At 49.1% G+C, this 24104-nt stretch overlaps 1 protein-coding gene across 1 annotated transcript in view; it reads left to right on the forward strand.

Moving 5' to 3' along the window:
• Positions 1 to 24104, forward strand: part of REEP1 (receptor accessory protein 1) — a 79144-nt gene that overhangs the window by 51022 nt on the left and 4018 nt on the right. Inside the window, exons 8-11 of the mRNA XM_040496890.1 lie at positions 4225 to 4377; positions 12425 to 12602; positions 16580 to 16615; positions 22164 to 22315. Of these exons, the coding sequence (XP_040352824.1) occupies positions 4225 to 4377; positions 12425 to 12602; positions 16580 to 16615; positions 22164 to 22315 (519 nt within the window). The remainder of the gene's footprint in view (positions 1 to 4224; positions 4378 to 12424; positions 12603 to 16579; positions 16616 to 22163; positions 22316 to 24104) is intronic.

Below are 24104 nucleotides of genomic sequence, written 5' to 3' on the forward strand. Positions count from 1 at the left end.
TTGGCATAGTTAAACAAAAAAAGTCCCCTCCCTATTATCCTGATCTTTTATCCATCACTGCCTTATCTAAACTTCTTGCTTGAAAAAATACTGCTTTCAAACCACCATGAAACTTTATTTTTGGAACCAGAAGCTCATTCCCAGAGGCTCATAAAACCAGTGATTTGCAGCTTCTGGCCAGACTGGAGTCATTTTTCCTTGCCTTTGTTTTTGTTTTTTGTTTCTGGCTATCTATTGAATACCAATTAGGTGCAAACCACCTGTTTACAATTAATCAGAGGGCAGGTATTGATTTTCCTTCTATAAAACTTCCCTGTGTCAGCTCATTCTCAGAAAGCATTTCCAAGGAAGAAGAAAAGACTGCCATCCCCTCCATGTCTCTGTGTCTCACCTCACTGTCACACCCTCGTGTCTGCTCCATCCAGTAGCTGAGGAACACTTTGAAGCCATTGCGCTGGGTTACATCAAGTTGGCCTTCTCTCTTCTGTTTTAGCTAAGGACAGTGTGACATAAAATTAATATTTACACTTCACCATGGCAACCAGTTTTAAACCCCAAGATTATCTAAACTGCTGAACAACCTGCTGAAAAAGTTGGGAAGTATTGCCTGCCGTCTAAGTCTCTCAAACAAATCAGCTTGCACCCGAGCTAAGCTCTCTGCAACTTGTTGAATCATAACCAAGCAAGACTTCTTGCCAGTGTGGTTCTACCATGTTCGCCTTCATTATTCAACACCCCATCATCATCCTGGATCCCTTCTCTCCCGTGTTTCTGCTGGGACGACTATGGCACCTCACTCCACCTGGTAGATGGCTAGGGAGAGTAAAACAACAGAAGACACAGTGCCACCAGTCAGCTAAAGAGGGAGGGCCAGGAACTCACACGGATGTCTCCTGCCCCCTCTCTGTTCCAAGTTTACCTGTGGAGGTTGTGTATAGCTGGATGCATCAAGGGTCCAGGTGGGAAGAGAGAAGCCTACCTGCTTACCTGGTCTTGGAGAGGAGCCTGGTTGAACGTACGAGGTCTGAGAAAGCGTTTTCAAGATCACTTGTGAGCAGGAAGAGCTTCTTGGCTGTGGTGATGTGGCGCCTTCTTAGTCACCTCCTCCTTCCAGACTCTTGTCTCCTGCTAGCTCCCTTCCTCCTCCCCTCGCTCAGCAGTGTTGGGTGGGATTTCTCCAGGGCCTCACCTCGCTCTCTTCTCCCTCCCAGGACCATCTCACCTTCAGCTGTCCCCTGATGCCTGGTTCCCAGATTAGCTTCTCTGCCTGGGACTCCAGTACTGCATTTCTGATTCTCTGCTGAACTTCTCCTCACCTTGTCTCCTTGGTATCTTTACTTAGTATTTTCCTAACTCTGAGTCCACCCCTCCTCTTGTGTCCCATCTCTCTGATGACAATGAAATCACCACCCCCTCCAGAACTCCAGGCTCCAGATCTCAGTCATCTTTGATGCTCTTCCTTCTTCCTACTTACTCTTCAAGTCCTGCCCATTTTACATCTCTTCCCTTTCTCTAGGCCTTCTTCCCCACACCCTTCCTTTTGGCTTGGACTATTGCAGTAGCCACCCAGATAGTCACTGCTGCTCTCCTCCTTTGCCATTTGAGCTCTGATCCTCGCCTTTCTGTCTTGTCCCTCCCTACCTTTATGGCTCCTCTTGTACTGCACTCACAGCACCACCTTCTGTGCTGTTCTAGAAATAGCACACAGAGTTGCTATTTCTAGACTTTTCTCTTTCCTGCCTCTGCTCTTGTTGGTCCTTCATCTGCCCCTGTCACCCCCTGTTTGAAATCCTGTCCACCCTTCAAGGTCAAATGCCACTGTCTCCATGGAAACCTCTTCTGATTCCAAGTGGAACTTGTTCTCTTGCTTCTTGGTCCCCACATGGCACTCTGTTGTCATCATTAGAATTCATATCTTTTTTTTTTTTATGTTTATGAGAGAGAGAGAGAGAGACAGAGCATGAGCAAGGGAGGGGCAGAGAGAGAGGGAGACACAGAATCCAAAGCAGGCTCCAGGCTCCAAGCTGTCAGCACAGAGCCTGATGCAGGGCTTGAACCCATGAACCGTGATATCGTGACCTGAGCTGAAGTCGTACTGAGCCATTCAGGTGCCCCTAGAATTCATATCTTATCTGCATCCCTAGTAGGTGCTCAGTAAATATTAAAGGAATGAAGTACTGTAGTACGTATTTATAGCTGTCACAGCTTATAGAGCAGTACTCCGCAATACACATGGACTTTGGGGGTAAGCAGGGCCCAATTAAACACCCCAGCTCCCACATTTCTGCTGCACCTCTCTGAGCCTCAGCCTCTTCACCTGAAAAATAGGCATGATGCCACAAAACACTCATGAGATGATGGAGATAAAGATTTCAAAGAATGCAGAGCTCATACTAAATGCTTAATAAAGGTTGCCTGTTACTCACTTCTGTATGCTGGTTTGATCTCTGAGGTTGATCGTTATTCTGTTGAGCAGAATAAAAGGAACAAGTCAGATGCTGGTGTTGGGAAGCTCTTTACAGTTCAGACTCTTCTGGAGAGGAAACTGAATTTCCCTGTCCTGTGGATCTAGGCTCTCTTCCCGTCTTTTCTCTGTGGTGCGGTAGCGTGAGCACAGGATCTGGTGTTACTTGCACTCTTGTCCCCGGCCCGCCTTGCTGGTGCTGTGTCTCCCTGGGCAAGCCACCCTCCAGCCCTGGGCTTCAGGTCCCTCGTGGCTCTCGGCCCCATTTTCCATACAGTTGTTTCCTCCTCCTCTTCAGCCTCGGGGTGAGTGGGTCCCTGGGGTCAGCTTACAACAGTGAGCATCTGCCCTCCCCCAAGAGAGAAGGAATGTCAAACCCATAGGTTGCTAGAGCAGCAGGAGCCTTAGATGCCGTTTTTGTAACCCCACCACCACCACTTCTCAGGGGTGGACACTGAGACCCGGATGTTGAATGGCTCACCCAGGGTCATACAGCTGTTAGTGGCCAAGCTGGGCTCAGAGTGAGACTTTCTAGTTCCCAGTCCCGTTTTCCCTGAATCTCTCCAAGCACCCCCCGGGCCCCCTCCCAGCCCCACCCCCCCCAACAAATTGGGCTAACGTTTCCTGACCTTTATTTACTTGGGTTATATCACCAGCCCCTGAGAACACATGGCTGAGTACCTGAGAGATGACTGTCTTGCCACTGAGAATTTTAGAATTGGTCACAGCCCTGGAGACAGTCAAGGTTGTCTGCCTCCTCTCATGACCATTTTATATCAAACATCCCTGGGAATTAAGAAGGTGCATTAATATACAAGAGGCGGCCAGCAAATGCCACCAAAGCAGGCTCCCTCTTTGCCCTGAGGCAAGGTTGGGGCAACACTCAAATGCAGGATATAGTACATTCTAGGTGAAGGAATTTGGGTTACAAATACATGTTACCTTAAGATAGAGTTTCTTTAGAGCTTCATCATTTTTATGATAATATGGGCACATTTGCAAATACAACCGTAGCTCCTCTTTTCACCAACAGCTGAACAAATTTGTCTTGTGGATGCGCCCCCCCCCCGCCCCCGCTCCAGTCCTTTCTCCCCCTCATTGTCCTTTAGCAACATCTCTCCTGTCTTCCACCTGCACCACCACCCCCACCCCAGCCCAGGAAGTGGGATCGCCACCACATCAACCTCCCTTCAGGGCCTTTGCCTTTCCAAGGAGGAAGCTTGGACAAGGCAAAGCTTCCAGCTGAGCCTCTGTGGTGGACGTCTATGTGCGAGGACAGGGACGTCAGCTGTGTGTGGAGAGTCCTTCCTGGTGACCCCGAAGCCCTATCACCAGAGTGCAGGCCTGGCTCAGATGACGAGGCTGCAGTATTGTTCCCCTTTCGTTCGGGTGCCGCAGCCCTGGCTCCACTTGAGTGTGAGCTCTCGTGTGAGACCTCCGCTGGTGTCAGCCAGCTGCGCTGTCTCCCTCCCTGGAACTTCTGCCTCACGTTTTGTCATCTTTGTCATTTGCTGCCTTGTGTGCATTTGTGTCTTGATGCCCTAGCTAGACTGTGAGCTCCTTGGGAGTAGGGATTGCATCATGTTTCACGTTCATCTTTGTTCCTTTGTGAACACTCCCTCTGCCTTCGCTCGAATGAGGGAAGGAGGAAGTGAGTGAGTGAGTGAGTGAGTGAGTGAGGTGGTGAAGACAGCATGGCTCCCTTCAATCCTGTTTTGTAGGCTTGGTGCCCATGGCTTTTTTCTTTTCCCATTTGTCAGGTGGCTCGACTCTTTCATTTTGTCTCCTCTTTGGACCTCAGAGAAGGGCAGGTAACCCCGTTGAGAGGTGTGACTAACTCCAAACTGATCCAGTCGGGTAGAGAGGCCAGCAGCGACCTCTTCCCACCAACACATGGTCTGGATCGGAACCAGGTGTTTCTCCTACCGACACCTGCGTGTGTTCGTGTGTGTTAATCCAGAACCAGTCGCACTTCAGCATCCTTCCAGAGCCTCTTTATCGTGTCAGTTTGGTAGCATCTAACCTGTGATTAACTTACTTGGATTTTTTTTTCTTTGCTTAATGCCTGGAGAACGAGTTGAATTTGATGACTGATGCTATTGGGGGAGAAATCCTCTTTCTTTCTCCTTTGTTTGTTAATCTAATTTTATGTCACAATCAAGGCGGCCCATTTTCATCAGCATGTTGATAAGGAGTCTGCTTGGCATTGATGTAGAGCATGTGTAGCTATAGAGGTTAACTGTCAGCGAGGTGGGTATGGAGAAGGAAATACTAACTCTTTCTGAATTACCAGTGGGGAATGTGGTTATGCTGGTGGCTTTGTTATCCATTGCCTGACTCACTAAAACCTGTTGTCTTTATTCTTGTTGTCATTAGTTACAGGCATTCGATATCCATGAAGGCTCTGCTAGAGCCTTCCCCTGTGACTTGGTGTGTCCCCCGGGAAAAGAGGACCTCATCAGGGGCTTGCAGCCAAACTTAGTTGCTGTGTTGCATCTGGGCTCTGTGGGCCCTCATGGCAGGCATCCTATTAGTGGTAAATTATTTTACTTGGAATACCAGATTAGTAAAGGTCTGGGTTTTCCCAGGAACGCACCCGTTCCCCTTACTAAGAAAAACATCAAAATGGGCACTTGGCTGGCTCCGTTGGTAGAGCATGTAATTCTTGGTCTCAGAGTTGTGAGTTTGAGCCCCATGTTGGGGGTAGAGTTTACTTAAAACACACACACACACACACACACACACACACACACACACACACACACTTCTTTTTTAAAAAAGAAGAAAAACATCAAAGCATACAGAATTCGGCAGTGTGTTAGCTAAGTGGCTTCCTCATCCCTTACCAACTGGGGGAAAGATTAGAAATTAAAGATCTCATAAAGTTCAGTGACACAGTTTACCTCATGAAGTCTAATTTTCTAAGAGTTTTAGCCAGAAAAAAAAAAAAAGATTGAATAATCAGGAATGGATTATCCTCCCTTGCCTCAAGGCACTTCTGTGGGATTTCTGGGGATTCTAGGAGCACCCTGAAAGAATCACCAGGCCCTGTGTTGACCTGCCCAGAAAGCAGCGAGGTGGGTCTGTTAAAACAAACAACATGTAAATAAGCAACAATAACAAAACTGGGTAGACATGCTTATAACATCTAGGGAATGAATAGGTCAAGAGTACAACAGATTATATGGTGGTAGGCTGAGAGGTGGGCTGGTAAGGACAGTGCTGACTTGTGACATGACAGCCCTAGGGACAGACTCAGATGTACTTGAAGTAGGCTGACCTTGGTTCATGAAAGGGCCCCCACATCCTTAGCTTTTCCTATGGCTCATATTCTAAACCGAGTGTTGGCTGGGGAGGAAATTGATATAGGACTTTCAAAACACAGACACATGGGGTGCCTAGGTGGCTCAGTCAGTTGAGCATCTGACTCTTGCTTTTTGTTCAGGTCAAGATCTCACAGTTTGTAAGTTTGAGCCCCACGTTGGGCTCTGTGCTGGCAGTGTGGAGCCTGCTTGGGATTCTCTCTCTCTACCACTGTCTCTCTGTGCCCCTCCTGCCCTCTCTCTCAATCTTTCAAAATAAATAAATAAACATTAAAAAAAATTTTAAACACACACACATGTTAAACACACAGAGTTACTGTGAGAGACCCAACAATTATTCTAGAGATTTTCAACTAATTCTAAAAACCCTTATTTTGGAATTGCAGTCAGAGCCAGATAATGAGCCACCAAAGAGGGTCACAGATTCTTGAACTTAGAATTTTCCAGTTGGAAGGGAATCTTGTTCAATGCTTTAATTTCCCAATGAGGTTGCAAAGCTGGCAAAGACCAAGGTGACTTGGTCAAGGCCCCTCATAACAGAGTTGAGACAAGGCTCTTGGGGCTGGACAGCTACTATATTGCAGTTTCTGGAGGCACCACTTCTTCCTTCTCTGTTCTAATCTTGTTTTTTGTTTTTTTGTTTTTTTGTTTTTTTGTTTTTTAAGTAGTCTCATGTCATTCTGTTTTGGTCTAGATGGCACTTGTCAGCATCATGCAAGCCCTATATTTACAAAATAGGATCCTCAAGGTGATCTTGGGAAAGTGCTATGAGTGTTTCTAAAAATGAAGTGGTAATGATTCTTAAAGGTAATATATGTTTATGGTATAAAATTCCAAAAGCACAAAAGAGGGCATGCAGTGAAGAGTATGTGTCACTCCTGCCCCCGCCCCCCACTGGTCCAGCTGTTTTAAAAGAAACCCTGTGACCTTTCAGCAGGCACTTTCACAAATGCATTCATTTGGCCATTAACACAGTATAACTGGACCCCCATCCCCTTAGCAGACAAAAACTACAAAGACCTCATCTGTCATTGAATGGGCAGCTCTGAGTGCTGGATGACCAAGAAATATACTTCTCTTTCCACCTGGTCCCCATATTCACCTACCCAAGTCCTCTAAGGCCAGGTCAAGCATAGTCTCCTCTGGTATGTCTGGCTGCTCCAATGCACACTGTCTGTCCTTTACACCCTCCAGCCCTCTGGCCTTTCTCATATACTCCTTGTGGACAGAGCACATGTCCCTATTCAACAGAATGCTCCTTGAGGTATGGGACCCTGGCCGATGCACTGGGGTAGGGGTGGGGATTTCCTGTTACTGCTCTTTACTGAGGAAATTGCTCAATACATGGCCATATGTTCACTCATTCAACTCCTTGAGCCCTAATGTATGTCAGGTAACATGGCAGACACCAATAAATGAAACAATCTGGAGGGGAAGACAAACCAACAAACAATGCCAATAGTTTAATGTAATTGTGTGAGGTGCTACAAAGAAGTACAGACTTCACTGAAAGCATACGACAGGGAGCGGAGGTGGTCAGACAAAACTTCTCTGAGAAGTGCAACCATATTGTATTGAATCTAAAACACAGTGGTTTGGGGGCACCTGGGTGACTCAGTTGGTTAAGTGTCTGACTCTTGGTCTCAGCTCAGGTCTTGATCTTGGGGTTGTCTGTTCAGGACCCACGTTAGACCCCATGTTGGGCTCTGCATTGGGCATGAAGCCTATTTAAAAAAAGAATGGGATAGTTTCTAAGACTATGTAAGATAACATTGTTATCTACCCCTAAAGGAGGAAAATATTGCCAATCAAATTAGGGCTTAATCCTCTTCCACTTAGAATTTTTACTTCTACTTATCAAAAGGACCCTTTTAGACTTGTTTAGACATAGATTTTTGTGTGTATCACTTTGCACATACATTAAAAGGAACACATAAGCACAATAAATTGATTGAATTTCTTCCTAACCTCGATTTTTCAGTTTCTGAGTCTCACTCTTCTGAATCACTTTTCAACTGAGCTCGTCAGTGTCTGTTTATGACCATGCTGTATCACACTCCACCTTCCAGAGCGTTGGTAATACACAGCTGGCTGCTGTCTCTGGGATTTTCATCCATGCCGCTGATAACCATTCTGCCAGTGTGGATGCTGCCACTTTCTTGATCTTACCAGAGGTGTCAATGGAGTGTGTTTTAGACAACCTGGACTCATATTTCTTCTGTGGGTGGTTCTGAATGGTTTCAATTCAGTTCAGTTGTCCATTCATGCCATGGGGATGACAATCAAATGCATTCATGTGTAGGCAATGACAATGATGTCAAGGCAACAACAATTTTAAGACCCACCTCAATTTCAGAGATGAAAAAATATATGTCTTGAAATAGATGAAGATCATTCACAAGAAGTCTAGGAGTAAGCGGGTACTGTCATTATTCCAGTGAGTCAGAGATGTCAGGGCTCTAAATGGATGTCTCTGTGAGTCACCTAGTCACAAGATGGCAGTTCCACCACAGTCAAAGGCAGGAGACAGGGAGCAGGTTCAGGCCTTTCTCCTGCATATTGGGAAAAGAAATGCCTTTCCCAGAAATCCCTTAGCAAATTTCCCTTACCTCCCATTGGCCAGAATTGAACCACATAGGCATCCATAGCTACAAGGGAGATTGGGAAATCTGTTTGTTTGTTTTTTTTTCTTTTTTTCATCGTGTCAAGAAGGGGTTGGGAGTGACTTTTGGATGGTCAACTAACAGTATATCCCAGTGTGGTCAAATTCGTTGGAGATACAGTGAGTTAACCTGAAACAGTATAGGACTCTTTAAAGGCTCTAATGTGGTGATGTGGCTCATTGAATTATGGAGAATGTGGTTTTAAGCTTTAACAAACTTAGGGGATCCATATTTATATTCCCAAATAAGGAACCCAGTTTTGCAGAGTACCAGTGAACAATTCTTGATTGTTCCCAGAATAATAAAATGGACGTTCTCCAGAGCAGAGCCAAAGTGGCAGGGTGGATTGGGGTTTGTGGAAAATGAATGGAAATGAGGTTTTGAGAGGAGACGGAGACGGGCTGAGAGGTTTACAAATGAGAGAGCCATATGAATTCTAACCACCTCAGAATGTTTTGACAGATAAAGACTAATTTGTTTTCAAGATCCTTGTGCCCATGCTGCTATGATTTCGTCTGAGTCAGGACTGTGTTGATACAGAGCTATTATTATCCCCTTTTCTTTGCTAACCTCTGCCACTTCCAGTCTTCATGATGTTAGTGATATTGGGGCTAGGCTGGCCTGGCTTCTGGGAGTGGACTCGAGTGCCTTGCTGAAAAGGACATGTATGGTGCCTGTTGCTGCTTGCTCTCGGATACATTGCTGAACATTGGCAGGAGCTGGCAGGCACATTGATGGACTTAGTCCCTGACCATTTATTTGGGCTTGGGCTCGTGAAGCCCCTCCTTGTCCTTTTGGCCGGATGTGGTCTTTTTATTTTTTATTTCAACAGCAACTCGTGTGTCTCAGGCAGCATATCATCCTCATGCTCATTGTCACCACCATCATCACCATCATCATAGTTGGCATCTTTTGAACGCTTACCATGCATTGGGCTTTATACTATCGTATGGACATAATCTCATGTAATCCTCACTATATCTTGCCATGTGGATGCTCCTTAGCAGAGGAGAATATTGAGGTGGAGAGAGGTTAAGGTCACCCAGCTCTTAGTGATAGGACTGTAATTTGACTCTAGGTCTGACTCCAGAACCATTGCTCTTAATTGTCACTTTGTGGAGCTTCAGGTGTGGCACAAGCTGTGTGGTTATTTGTACATTTGCCTTTTTACATTTTGTCAGAAATCGAACTCTATTTTTGGTATTTCCTAATAACACCTAGCATAGTGTCTTGCCCAGAGAACATCCTTGATAAATAATTGTTGAACAAAAGTGACTGAATGGGAGGATGACTGAAAGTGAACCACTGGGTAGCCTTTCTGAATGTGAACCTGACACTGAATTACTCCATTGTCATTGTCAATATTTCCTGCCTCTTTTCAGAACTCATTTTTGTTCCTTAGCCCTCTCATTTCTAAAAAAAATTAAAAAAAAAATTTTTTTTTTCAACGTTTATTTATTTTTGGGACAGAGAGAGACAGAGCATGAACGGGGGAGGGGCAGAGAGAGAGGGAGACCCAGAATCGGAAACAGGCTCCAGGCTCTGAGCCATCAGCCCAGAGCCTGACGCGGGGCTCGAACTCCCGGACCGCGAGATCGTGACCTGGCTGAAGTCGGACGCTTAACCGACTGTGCCACCCAGGCGCCCCCAAAAATTTTTTTAATGTTTATTTATTTTTTAGATTGGGGGAAGGGGCAGACAGAGCAGGAGATACAGAATTTGAAGCAGGCTCCAGGCTCTGAGCTGTCAGCACAGAGCCCAACGTGGGGCTTGAACTCATGGATCACGAAATCACGACCTGAGCTGAAGTCAGACACTTTAACCATCTGAGCCACCCAGGCGCCTTTCTAAATTCTAGATGTCACCTTAAGTGCTTCTGAGTTAAATAATCATAGATCATTGGCTGATAGCTTTGGAGGGGATTATACTGGGCAGCTAGTCTTACCTCATTTTCATGGCACAGACCACCCAGCTGTTAATGTCTAGAAGGTGAGGCCTCAGACCTCTTGGCCACCATCAGACACCAGAGGGGTGTCTGGGGGTGATTTCCATCTCTTTTTTTTTTTTTTTTAAACATAAAACACTCCTTTGTCTGGATTTATAATTCTGATCGTATATATCTGATTATTTAAATAGTTTTCTTTTTGCTCTTAGTTTCCTAGAGACGTTTTTAGATCTTTGGTATGTTGAGAACTTATCTTTTTCATATTTTAATGCATCTTTGTTTTATTCTGACATTTCTTCTAGACCTGTCTGCAAGCTCCTTTTGTTTTCCCCCTTCCCTCTAACTAACTCATTCTGCATTTGCATTTGCTTCTTTATCTAACTGGCCTTTTGACTAGTCACTTCTATGAACTGCGGTGCTTTGCTGGCCATTTTCATTGTTTTTTTTTTTTTTTTTTTTCCTTAAGTAAAATGAAAAAAGTCCTCCAACCCCTTTGCCATGTTGTGGCCCTTGTTTGTTTTATTAAACCCACCCCCAACCCAGAGCCCTCTTGTTGGCTGTTCCCACCTATTTTGTGCTGATTTGTTGGTTCTATTATATCTGTTGTGTCTTACTGTTCCCAAGTAGTCCAGCCCTCTAGCACCACTTTCCCTTCATTATCCTAATAAAATACCTCCTCCGCTGTCCTCTGCTGTCCCGTGTACTTGTGGGAAGTCTGCACGCCCTCCGGTATTTCTGAAGATGCCCAACTTCATTGATTTGCTTGGTGGTTACTTGCCTGTCACCTTTTGCTCAAATCCCAACCCAATTCTCAATTAACCCCAGTCTCCTACCAGCCCCCAGCCCCCTCTCAAGTTCCTTCTCCTCCAAACACAAGGTCCCTCTCCAGCCCCTGAGGCACCCCTAAGGCGATGCCCCCTCCCTGAGCCTTCATTATGATCCTTTTCACTGTGACAGATTCTCTCATCCAGACAGCAAGGACCTTACCTTTCATAAGTATAATGGATTGATCTCCCGCTTTCCTAAACAAAAGAACAGTTTTCCCCTGAGATGAATTCTGTGACTCTCTCAGAATATGAAATGGTTACAGTCAGCAGGTTTTTGTTTTTTTTTTTTTTTTAATGTCATGTTTTTTCTTTCCTGATTCATTACCTTTTGGGTATTTTATGAAGCTCAAATGCAAGAGTGGAAACAAATGGGCCTCATAAACAGTAACATGAACGGATAAAAGAAGTTGCTGTTGTCATACATTTTTTAAAAAATACCGGCTGATTTTTATTTCCTTTGAAAAGTGTAAGGACTGAGCACATTGATTATTAGGTTTTGATTTTTCTGACCAGATTCTTGTGTACTGGAAACTGAGCAAAAATGAGGCTATGTAGGGACTTTTATTTATGTAAAGCCAGAGAAGCAGCAGACAGCCCCTCAAGAGTAGGAACCGTAGGTCGCAGTCATTTCCTCCGCCCTGGGTCTGTTTGTGGCTCTAGCTCATCATGCGATGTGGGCATCTGAAGGAGAAGGAGGGGCGCCTGGGTGGCTCAGTCGGTTAAGCGTCTGACTTTGGCTCAGGTCATGATCCTGTGGTCCATGAGTTCAAGCCCCCCATCGAGCTCTGTGCTGACAGCTCGGAGCCTGGAGCCTGCTTTGGCTTCTGTGTCTCCCTCTCTCTGCCCTTCTCCCCTCACCCCCCCCCCCCACCCCCCGCCATGCTCTGTCTCTCTCTCCTTCAAAAATAAACATTAAAAAAAAATTTAAAAATGAAGGAGAAGGAGCCGGGAGCCAGAGGCACGATGGCTGAGACCCACAGGAGGCCCTGGAATATTCCAGGCCTTGCTCCTCTCAGTGTTTCCAGCCAGTACACCAGGCACCTGCCCCTCTGCAGAGTCCTTCCAGGTCTTGAGTTTCACCTTGTCGACTGTCAGAACTTCCTCTTGGCCTTTGTTGTGTCTGCACTCCCCCCACCCCCACTACTGCCTGTGGTCTGTGGGGCAGGCCTCTGACGTGTGCCCCCTTCCTGTGTTGTATCCAGGGACAGGGTGCCTTATCGGAGAGACTCCGGAGCTTCAGCATGCAGGACCTCACCACCATCCGGGGTGACGGTGCCCCTGCCCCCTCCAGCCCCCCACCACAGGGGTCTGGGCGAGCCAGCGGCAAACATGGCCAGCCTAAGATGTCCAGGAGTGCTTCTGAGAGCGCCGGCAGCTCAGGTAGGTATCATTTCACTTTTCATCTTTTCCAGTTCACAGGCCTTGCTTTCACGGAGAGAGGCCCCGTCCACCATGTGGCACGTAACCCAGAGTAGCCATCAACACAGATGTCCATCAGATCGTGCCAGGACAGCCAAGAGGCAGAGCACCATTCTGGCCAGGATGCGAGGCTGGCCTGGGGACTCTGACAGGGGCCAGGGTTAGGCCTCCTGCATCAAAGGGTTCTGCCTCTCCATCTGATTATCGAAGGGCTGGGGGTGGGTGGAGAATAGTGAGTGAACCAAGCCTGGAGGCAACGGGCACAGCTGGACGTGGGCCAAGACAGCTTTCTCTGTTCTCTTCCTCTCCGACCTTATACTCCTAGGAGGGCTTCCCTGTCTTGGCTACCTGAGTGTCTCCTCCTGCCCAACCAGGGCTTGTGGCTCCTGTGGTTCCTTTTCCCTGCATGAATGTTTCCTGTCACTCTGCCATCTGCTCCCATCCCTGTGCCCCCATTCACCATGCACACCCTCAGTCCCTACATGCCAAAGACCACACTAGCTCTGAGATCTAACTCCTGCAGAGGCCACAGCTTTATGGAAACCATACCTCTGTCCCCGATGTCTACCTCTGGTTGTCAAGTGCCTGGCATCAGGTTCCCTGTATTAGGCTTGACCTGGGGACCTTGTTAGACATGCAGAGTCCTGGGCCCATCCCCAGAAGATTCAGTAAATCTGGGATGAGACCCATATATGGTGGTGTTGAGGTGCAGCCCCCTTTGGGACCCACTGATGTCTGATCCATTAGTGGGTTTCAGGCTTATGGAGGGCAGGGGCATGGATTAGGGGCGAGGGAGCTGGGCCAGGGCTCATATTTTCCCAGGCCATTCCTTGGAGAGATTCCAGGGACCTTGGCTCTCAGGAGCTGAACACTGCTGCTGCCAGCGGAGGGTTAACGGTACAAGGGGTATAGGGCACAGTTCTGGATCGCCACCTCTACTCCTCACCCTTGGCGGAACTTTGAGCCTCGAGGATGGGAACTGGACCACCCTTTTGGAGTCTCTGGCTGTGACATGTGCCTGGTGGCTGCCCTGCTCTTAAACACAGAAGCAGGGACATATGAGTCCCCTGGACCCTGATCCTGTGCTGTGAGGTGCACCCTGCAGGGGGCATCTTGACCCTGAGCCTCGAAGACCCCACCTGGCTTTTAGGGGTCTTGGACAGGGATGGGAAAGAAGGAGTCCTGTGGCCGCCCTGGGAATAATGGCTCATATTCCCTGCCAGGGAAGGGAGACCAGCTTAGAAGCAGGCCAGGTGTCCATCAGTTTCCTCCTGGGTGCTCCCGTTCATCAGAACACCCCACTTCACCCTGGCCCCGGGTTTGAACATTGTGGCTTCTCTCTGAGGGGAGATGTTTTAACTCTGGCAAGGTTGGAAATGTAAACGCTTGGCTGTAAGGGTGAGGATCACCTCACGGAGGGGCTATCTCCTGAGTGAACTCTCCCTCAGGAGAATTTAGAATGCAATCCCAAAAGTCCAGGCAGGAAGAGACCTCAGGGATCATTCAGTCTAATCCTCAGATGTTACCAATAAAGAGTCCAAGGCCCAGGGAAGGGAACTGTCACCGGGTCACCCATGGACTGGCATTCTCCTGTGGCCTCCTTATTCCTGGGATGGTGCTCTCTGTTTGCACACCCCAATTCTGTGAGGCTTAAAGGGTAGAGCAAGAACCAATGAGATAAAATTGGGTAAAGTTCTAAGAGGGTAGCTGCTTACTAGCTGTGTGACCTGGGCATGCTCTTGCCCTCTCTGAACCTCAGATTCCTTATCTGTTCACAAGGAATGACAATACCTACTTGTAGGACTGTTGTGAGGATTTGAATAAAATAATCCACGTAAACGTGCTTAGGATCATGCCCGCAGTCTACGTAGTAGCTGGTACTGTTGTTCCTGTTGTTATCTAACTCACCTATGAAAGCACTTTCTCATGTGAAAGTGTCCAGGAGAGAAGTAGGCTGCCTTGTGAGGTAGTAAGGTCCCTGACATTGGAAGGGCCCGAACCAAAGTTGAATGGTCATACACCGGGGCTCTAGGGAGGTCTTCCTGCTTTGGCCAGCAAGTGGGGCCCAGGTGGCTCCACAGTCCCTTTCCCTCTAAGATTCTGTGTTGTCATTATAAAGTGAACCAAGTGGAAGAAGTAGGCTCAGAGAGGTCATGCACTGTGCCAAGGCCACACAGGACCAGAATCCAGGCCTCCTGCCCAGACCTCCTCCTGGTGGATTATTTAGGGCAGCCTCAGAACTGGGAAAGTGAGAAGTCTGGTGAGGTCTGAAGGCGATGGGAAGTGTCTCCTGGGCTTTGAACATTTTCCCAGAGCAGCACTAAGTAGAAACGGTTTGGGACGCTTTGTTTTGGCGCTGGCCCTGCAGCCTTCCATTGGCAGTGATGCCCTCTGCCGGTGGAGCAGCGAGCCTGTGGGGTCACCCTGGATGCAGGTGAGCAGGTAGAGTTCATGGAGAACCAGAGAACCTGCTGTGCTGCAACATGACCCTGCACTGCCCCCTGCTCACCCTGGGCCACAGCTCCTGTGATTCCAGGGGGCAGAGAAGGGAGGTGCTGACCCAGCAGGGAGGGCGGGGACCATGTGGCGCTCACTCCAGCTGTTCTGGGACCTAAAATAAAAGTCCTCTCAGAACGCAAGACGGGTGAAAGATGACCCAGGACCTGGGCATGGGTGGGGCAAAAGCACCCAGATCAGAGGCTCTGGGGCAGTTGGGGGTCCATGTGCCTGGCAGAAAGTCTGACAAAGGAGACCCAGCTGCAAGGGTTTGTATGCCCTCCCTACCCGCTATGTGGGCCTTGGACACTGGGCGCGGTGAGGTAGGGCCTGAGTCTGGGCTTCCATCCTGGCAGGGCGACAGCAGGCCTGTGCAGAGCAGTGCAGGTGAGGCACATGTTGCCAAGCAGCTACCACGTTTGTCCCCACTGAGCCTATGTTCGGCCTCCGAACCTTTCTCAGAATCACACCCCAGGTGGTCGCTACTGGGGAATTTGACCTTGGCATGGAAGATGAGCCCTGTTCCCTTCAGCTTTCTCCTCTGGAAAATGGGTACCGTAGTCCCTACTCAGCCTGGGTCTTGGGCTTGTGAGGAGATCAAACAAGAGAATTTGCAAACCCTGGACAGGTGGCAGTTGTTGAAGGCAGTCTGGGGGTGGACAGGTCAGAGGTGGTGACTGGACCCCAGGGAGCGGTATGGCAGCAGTGGTTAAAATGTACATACAATGTACAATACGTTCTTGAAACCATGATGCCAGTGAAAAAATGTACAAAACAGTGAGATATAATGTAACAATATATGTAAAATAAAAATACATGCCCATGGTGTAAAATAACAATATGGAATTTGCAGAAACATATCGCCCTCCCTACAGAATCTTAGACACCATTTATTGGAAGTCTGGCATTGAACCCCAGGAAGAGTGGAGGTGGTGTTGAAAGAATGATCCATGCGTCCCATGAACTTGGAGACACTCAGTCAACTTGTATTTAGTAAGCACCTACTGTATACCAAGGCCCACATGTGCACCAAGACCAGTGGAGTGTACAAGGCAACGGTCACTTAGGCCTTTGACCGAATGACTGATACCAAGCAATCTGGGGAGTCAGAGGTCAGTCTGAGAAGGGTTTCTGGAAATCCTTCTGAACTGGAAGGCATAGAGTGGAGGGGTGTGTGAGCAGGTGAGGTTAGAATTATTTCTCAGAGGATATAATAGGACTGACCTGTGTGGGCCGGGCAAGGGCATTTTCTAGCACCCGAGGGGAAGCTGAGTCTAGAATGATCTCCTCCCCCACCGTGGTGTCTCTACAGAGACCCGCATTCCCAGGGCCCTTATGTTGAACATACTGGAATCCCCACACCTCACTGGGGCCTCCCTGTTTGCTGGGGCTGGTTCCCATTGAGTAAGGGGTGTCACTGATGATGTCCCCCATCCCCACAGTGTGTACCTGCTGCTCTACCTGCAGGACCCGGAAAGGTGAGTAAGCAGCCAGCCTCTGTGCAGCGTGCTGGACTCTCGCCTCAGGAGGAGGTTCTAACCATAAGCTGGCGCCTGACCTTGGGGCTCCCTTTCAGCTGCATAGTCTTGGGCGGCGGCGGTTGGGGGGGGGGCAGGAGTCAGGAGGTCAACCCCCTGAAATGACAAACCTGTGTTATCTTACAGTGTCTGCAGGCTAGGAATTCAGGAGCCTCTTAACCTGGTGGTTTGGCTCAGGGTCTGTGAACAGGCGTAGTCAAGATGTTGGCCGGAGCTGCAGTCACATAAAGGCTTGACTGAGCCTGGAGGATCCACTTCTAAGATAGCTCTCTTGTGGCTACTGGCTGCAGACTCAGATCCTCTTACCACATGGGTCTCTCTGGGGCTGCTTGAGTGTCCTTACAACATGGCAGCTGGCTTCACCCAGAGTGAGTGATCCAACTGAGAGAGGGCATGCAGGAAGCCACAGTATGTTTTAGGACCTAGTCTTTGAAGTCACCTCTGCCTTCTTCTGTTTGTTGGAAGTGAGTCATTAGGTCCAGCCCGTGCTCAAAGGGAGGGGAATTAATCTCCACCTCACGAAGGGAGGAGTATCAAAAAATGTGTGGAGATATTTTAAAACTGCCACAGAGTCATATGTCCTTGTGCTGTGGGTGATGAGGACACAGGAACTTACCCAGGTCCTCTGAAGCGATGAAGGCTTGTAGTTCCAGGGGTTTTGGTCCAGGTGCAGCCAAGGGAGCCCTGGTCCTGCTTTGCCACTTACTAGCTCTGTAACTGTGCGTGAACCACCTAACCAACCCGAGCCTCGGTTTCCACAACTTAAAGTAGAGATAAAGGTCCTGCTTCCCCACCTCACTGCGTGGTTGTGAAAAGGCTTTTTATTATAGCTGGGAGCAGCCAGAAAGCCTCCGGGAGAGGGGATGAGCCTGGGGTCTCCCAGTGCGGCTGCCCTCCCTGTGAGCGAACGATGGCTTGGTGCAGCCATGGCCGCCTGCCCGCGGTTGGCCGTGTTGTCTCCTGCCCTGCTCCTGCTGCTTCCCTAACCTTGACTAGATACGTGAGGGACTGGGGATGGTGCTGGACAGACCCAGCTCCCCCTTCACCTGCCATGGAGGGCGCCCCTCCACGGAGAATCTGCCTTTGGCTCTGAAGGCAAAAGGCCACCCCATCTGCAGCTGCTGGCTGGCATGGGGGGGGGGGTGCGGTAGGGGGAGGAGGCAGGCACAGCACCCACCGCTGCCTGTGCAACTAGCACTGGGGCTGCAGAGGCATGGCCGTCCCTCCTGCAGTGGTGGGAGTAGAGGACATGAGCTGCATTTAAGAAGTGTCCTCTTTCCCCTTCATTTCTTCATTTGTAAGGCTTCTCGACACTAAGGCTTTTAAAAGTCTATATAACACCTGGGGGTTTTGGAGACCATAAACCCAATGTGAACCTACTGTCAAAGGAGTTCTGAGCAGGGCGACAGTAGAGACCAGTGTGCTAACGTGGCTCTAACTCTGACCAGCTCTGTGTCCCTCAGGGGCCTCCTGGTCCACATCAGATACAGAGGGATGTATATGTATACGTATATGTGTATGTATGTGTATATGTATATGTATATGTATATGTATATGTATATGCATATGTATGTGTATATGTATACGTATATGTGTATGTATATATACACATGTATATGGCTCAAATGATTACATCGTACACCTTAACCTAACACGATGTCATGTTATATCTCAGTTTTCAAAAGGAAGAAACACACAGAGGGGCTGCATTCCAGTGCTAGAGGCTAATGCTTGGACCTGGTGAACCTCCTGGTTGTTGGGGAACAACCTCGAGCGGGGTCCCAGAGGCCTCAGGCGACTGTGGCTATTTCTAACTATTGACCAGTTTTGAGTTTGTAAATTCCTCGAGCCATTCTGAAAGCCTCTAGCTCTGGGATATTACCACCTGGAGGACCAGGGAGACTACAGCTGCCTTCCCCTCCACTCTTTCCTCATGGGACTGCTCTGCGCTGTTCCCTGGGAAGCCCTCACCTCTTGTGACCCCTGACGGTTTCCAAATCAGAGGCTGTGTTTCCAGTGTATTTAAATAGAATTGCAGTTGACTGTAGGCATTTGAGTTTGCTTTCCCCAGGAGCTGTGAGGATGGGGGTGTTGGGGAGTGGGCAGCAGGTGGGGCTGGGGGGGGGCGCCCTCGGGCTGGGGTGGCCCTGCTCAGAGCTGTGATCTGGGAGCCTTTGCCCCAGCCCTCCCTTTCTGAGGCCCTCTTAACACCCAGTGCCCCGGAGTTGTCCCCCACTTCCCAGTCTCCCTAAGGTCTGCTTGCAAGACCAGCTTCGTCCGTCTGTGAGAGTGGGAAAGTCCCTCAGCTCTTCAGGGCTCGGTCCCCTCCTCCATAAAGTGTGGCCATCTCTGCAAGTGATGGGTGCCCGGTGTGAGGTGTCAGCAAATGGTGTTGGGGGACTGGAGGCCAGCTCTCCGGCAATGATGCCGTGGGAGAGGGTTTCAGGGGGTCACAGACACTTTGGTCACAGAGCCCCTCCTGGTCCCTTGAGATGATTTTCATCTGTGCATCTCAGAGCCCACAAGAACATTCTCTCCCCACCTCAGCTCCATTCCTGCCCTTCTGTCAGCCATTTCCCTGTTGTTTCCTGCACGGGTCTCTTTCTATTAATCTCTCTCCTTCCCGCCCGACAGCTCTTTCCTGTCCCTTTTCTCCCTACCTGCCCTGATGTAATGTAGAACTGAAGTTTTTATTACTGCTTGGAGTTAGTCATAAAGATGGGGTTTTTTTCCCTTTAAAATAGAAAAATCAAGTGTGTGGGGCCTCATTTTAAAAAAGCAAAGTCATGCCTTGTATTCCTCCTACTGAAAGAGAGAGAGAATTGCGTTTTCCCAGAGTAGCCCCAGGCAGCGCGTTTCCTCAGACAGCAGCAGTGGCTGTGTGAGGTTTAGAGTGTGGGAAACGAGTGAGTGTATGTCTGTGCGTGGATCTGTGCGTATGCACGCACGCTCGCACGTGTGTGTGTCTCCTCCCCAGAGACCCTTCCCTAACAGAATATTGTTTTCTTTCTCCTCGGTGGCTGTCGGGGACGCGGATGTAAGTGTTCCAGACGGGTGTGCCCTCCTTCAACACGTTTGCTGACTTCCATTAATGGCTCCCACTAACGTGTGCTGTGTGGGATGTGTTTGCTAACCTGGTGGTTAACAATCTGGGGGTGTTTTGGCACTATGGGGGTGGGGAAGCCTTGGGCTCTGTGCATACACATCTACTCAGGCCTCCAAGGGCTCTGAGACTCAGCCAGTTTCTTCCTCGCCCCCTGCCCCTCCCCCCCACCCCCCCCCCCCCCCCAGCAGAGAGCAGATGTGGAGCTGCGTGCCAGCCCGCTGTGGTCCTGCTGACACGTTCACTCTTATCGAACGTCAGGCAAGGCCGCAGAAGGCAGCAGGGACTCCTGTCCTTTCGTAGAGGCTGCCCAGCCTTGGGCACCAGGGTGGCAGCTTTGCAGGCTCAAGGTCTTGGCTGCCATCACCTAAGGTTTAGAGGTGGTTGCTGTGGCCATGAACTTCAGTGAGAGTCACTCCCCACACAGGTTGTCTCTGGGTCTTAAGGAATGGATAGCAACAGCACGGGGAAAGCCCTGGACCAAAATTTGGAGGGAACCCCATGTGCAGAGGCACAGACTCCAACCAGTCCCCAGGCCCACACCCAGGATGCAGTTTTGTGTCGAGGCAGACCTGGCCAGGCTGCTTCTGCGGTTTCTGTCCTGGTCTGAGGCCTTTTGGCCCTGGGCAGGCCTGTTTCTTTTTCCTCCTGTCAGCCAAGAGGTATCTGTGTCCTGAAGGAACTTCTCTGTGGATGGGTGTCAAGGTCTGACTGGGGATGAGACCTAAGCTCTCAGATGATGCCTGTATTCCACCTGCAGCCACTGGGTGCCCAGCCCTGCATCCGTGTTCAGAGGCACCGAGGATCAGCCACGGTCCCCAAAGCTCAAGATGCTTTCTGTCAGGCTGAGGCAGACAGAATGAGGCCCATATGAGAAACCGGGCACGCACTGCAAGTCACGTGGTACAGATGCCACGTGCAGTTGTGGTCCTAGGGTGAGGAGGCCAGGGAGGGCTCCCTGGAGTTGCCAGCCTTCATGTTCAACAGAGTCCTGAGGGTGCAGCTGATTTGGGCAAGGGAAGAAGGGCCCAGAGGACAACCTGACCCCACCCCACCCCCCAGGCTGGGGGATGCACAGAGCAAAAGAATCAAAGGAAGGTTAACAACCTCCATCTTGGCCCTTACCAAGGAGCTGTCAGAGCAGGGCATTCCCAGCCTACAATTCTGCTTTGCAATTTGTGGTGAAGACAAACGAGCAATCGAGCTCTCATGCTGCCTCCTGCTGGCTGTTGGGGATACAGCAGCAGTACCTGGAAAAGCTGCCCGAGATTAAGGTCTGTTGTTAGTTTTGCTTCACCCACACCTGGTGCTCATATAGTCGAGTGAGTTGTGTGTTGATGGAGAGAACACATTGATGGCTATGTTTTTAGGAGTAGGAGCAGGGTGTTCCAGAAAGAGGTCCGTTTTTTGTTTGTTTGTTTTTTTTCCTACAGGCCTTAGGGCTGTTGACTGGATGATCTGAGGGCCCCATACATCTGCAGTCTGTGATTCTAGGTAAAAACAATATATGAAACCTAGAAAGATATGTCTTTGAGTGTCAGATAAGCCAGGTATGGGCAGGAAATATTTTATATCTCGGCTTAAATAGGAGGACGTGGAATATGCTTAAGGATTGAACATTTAAAAAAAAACCTGTGCATTCCATGACATGAATTAATTCTCGAGTTTTTCCTGTGGATTTAGCCAAGGCAGATTAAAACAGGAATCTTGCTGTCATTCTGGAGGGAAGGGTATTCCTAGATTCTCTTCCCACTAGGTTTCTTTGTTTCTTTAGGACTTGGCCTTTGAAATGAACCATCTACATAACTTCACTTAAGGTTCTCTGTTAAGGCTTCCTGGCATTTGACATCCTGTCTTGAAGAACACGTGAGCTGAGTATGCAGTTGTAATGCACTGTCAACATGGCTCATCTGTGTAAGAGAGGGAACTCTAGTCCCCTCTTCAGATCACCGCACTGATCCGTTCTAGAGGGGATTCTTCCCCTGAGCACTCTTTGGTGTGGCGTCACATGTCCAAGCTGCAGGGTTTGACACCTCTCAGTTAAGGTAGCATCTTCCTTGTCCCAGGGCAGCGGTGCCCCCACCTCCCTTGGCAGCTTATCGGTTCTGCTCACCAGCTTATCAGGTTCCGGAGCCTGTGCTTGTTCCTGTGCACAGTGCCTGCCAGTCTCCAGTTGGAACCTCGCAGTCCTGGACCAGCCTGCAGGGAGGCCCGGGGGATACTGGCTGCTTCTTCAGACACGGGGACCTCGGCTGTCCTAACAGGCGTGGCTCGTCATGCTGTGTGCCTAACCTTGCCCTTGCCTGCCCTTCCTGGCTCCTTTCTCCGCTGATCCCTCCCTGCTGTACTTTGTCTCCTTTGTATAGATTGTAAATGGACATTAAGTGGTTGAGGGAGATGTGAATGAGGGTGGTGTGAAGGCCTGGGAGCCCCACGAGGTCCAAAACCCGTTGGCATTTTCGGACGAGGAGGAGGAAGATCTGCTGGATTTCATGTACAAGTATAAGGCGCCTCGAAAGACGGAGTTCCCCCTGGAGGTACACGGTGTCTGGGGCTGTGTGGTGGAGCATGTGTTTGCACAAGGGCCTTGCCCTGGAGACCTGGGGGGCCCAGGAGTGGCATCCCTTGGGGCACCCAGCACCTCCCGAGCGCCTGGGGTAGGAAGATCTCTCCCCATCAAACAAACAGGACAGACCACTAGGTAGCATCCAGAGACTGGCCGAGGGGTGAAAAAGACTCTGCTCATTTTATTTAGAAATAGGAGAGGTGATCTAGCATTTAGAATAAGATTTAAAAATTTACAACTACTGGGACTCCTGGGTGGCTCAGTCGGTTGGGCATCCCGCTTCGGCTCAGGTCATGATCTCGCAGTTCGTGGGTTTGAGCCCCGTGTCGGGCTCCGTGCTGACAGCTCAGAGCCTGGAGCTGCTTCAGATTCCCTCTCTCTCTCCCTGCCCAGCTCCTACTGTGTGTGTGTGTGTGTGTGTGTGTGTGTGTGTGTGTGTGTGTCTTGAAAATAAATAAACATTAAAAAACTTTTTAATAAAAATTTTTAGAAATCAAAAATTTACAACTACTAACATAAGATGATGTGGAAATGAAAAGCAACCCCAATGTGTGTTTTAGGGGAAGAAAATGTGTTATTTGACAAGTTTTTGTAAATAAAGCATGTTTGTCATCGTATCTTCAAGACACAGCAATAGTGCCTAGTATAAAGCCAATATCGATAAAATGTTACTGAAAGGGCACAGCCCTCTAAAGCGACCTAAATCAAATATACTTAATAGATGTACTGTGGCCAGTTGTAGGTGTGGATGGAGTTTTGGCAGCAGGAGGGCTAAGCCTAGAGCCTTGGGGCCTTGCTTTGTGATGTGGGTAGGGAGTCACCAGTCTTAGACTCAGGTGTGGAGCTGGCAGAATTGGGGACCCCCTAGCCTTCCTTTCTGCCCCTCACATCTCCTCCCCCATGCCCCATCTGCTAAATACTGTGGCCTGAAAGTCCATCTGAGGCAAGTTGGGAGTCCCCCTGTCCTCAGCGTAGGGACCCCATGAGACTTAGTTGAGGGGATGCATTGAAATGTTCTCCTACTCAAGCACCATGACCTATCGATCCCGTTCAGACTAGGACCGTGGTTATTACCACTGAGTGTACACGAGTTCATCAGATTCCTTTCCAAGGGTGGGGCACATATGGATCAATTTTGAAGTTAGAGGTTTTGGTAAAAGATGTTCTGGGCTCCAACACAGCCTGAGCCAACCCATGATAGGGGGAGGGGCTCAGCTCTCACATGGAAGGTGCCCAAAACATCGTAGGGTCTAAGGGTTTTGCCATTTTGGTTTTGTTGTGTTAAAACGGCACAAGCTGCTTTACTGTTTACTTTAAACAGCCTAAGGCAGGTTTCTAAAGGTGGGTTTCCCTGATTCCTCTTTTACTCTGAGTCCAGAGGTGGCTGGTAAACATTTCCTAGTCAAAATGGTGATGTGAGGGACTGGGGATGTGGAAGACCAGACCTTCCTATTTCCTGTTTTGTTCTCTCCCTTTCTCCCTCCTTCCCTTCTGTGTGCCTTCCAGGCACTGAGCTACTTACTGGGAAATGGCGAATGTGGACCTGCCCTCCAGAAGTTCACAGTGTGGAGGGGGAGACAGGGACCAGAGCAAACACACTCTGCCAAGGATGCAAAGTCCCCTGATGTCCTCTTGTGTGCAAAACACTAGGAGAACAAAGGTGACCCTGGTTGTGCGTCACTGGGCTGTGAGGAGAGGGGCTCAGGAGTGACTTTTGAGCTGGGTGCTAGAGAGGACAATAAACAGCAAGACAGAGAAGG

The sequence above is a fragment of the Herpailurus yagouaroundi genome, unplaced genomic scaffold, assembly GCF_014898765.1.
Source record: "Herpailurus yagouaroundi ecotype Mexico unplaced genomic scaffold, PumYag 188, whole genome shotgun sequence".
Classification (NCBI taxonomy): Eukaryota; Metazoa; Chordata; class Mammalia; order Carnivora; family Felidae; genus Herpailurus; species Herpailurus yagouaroundi.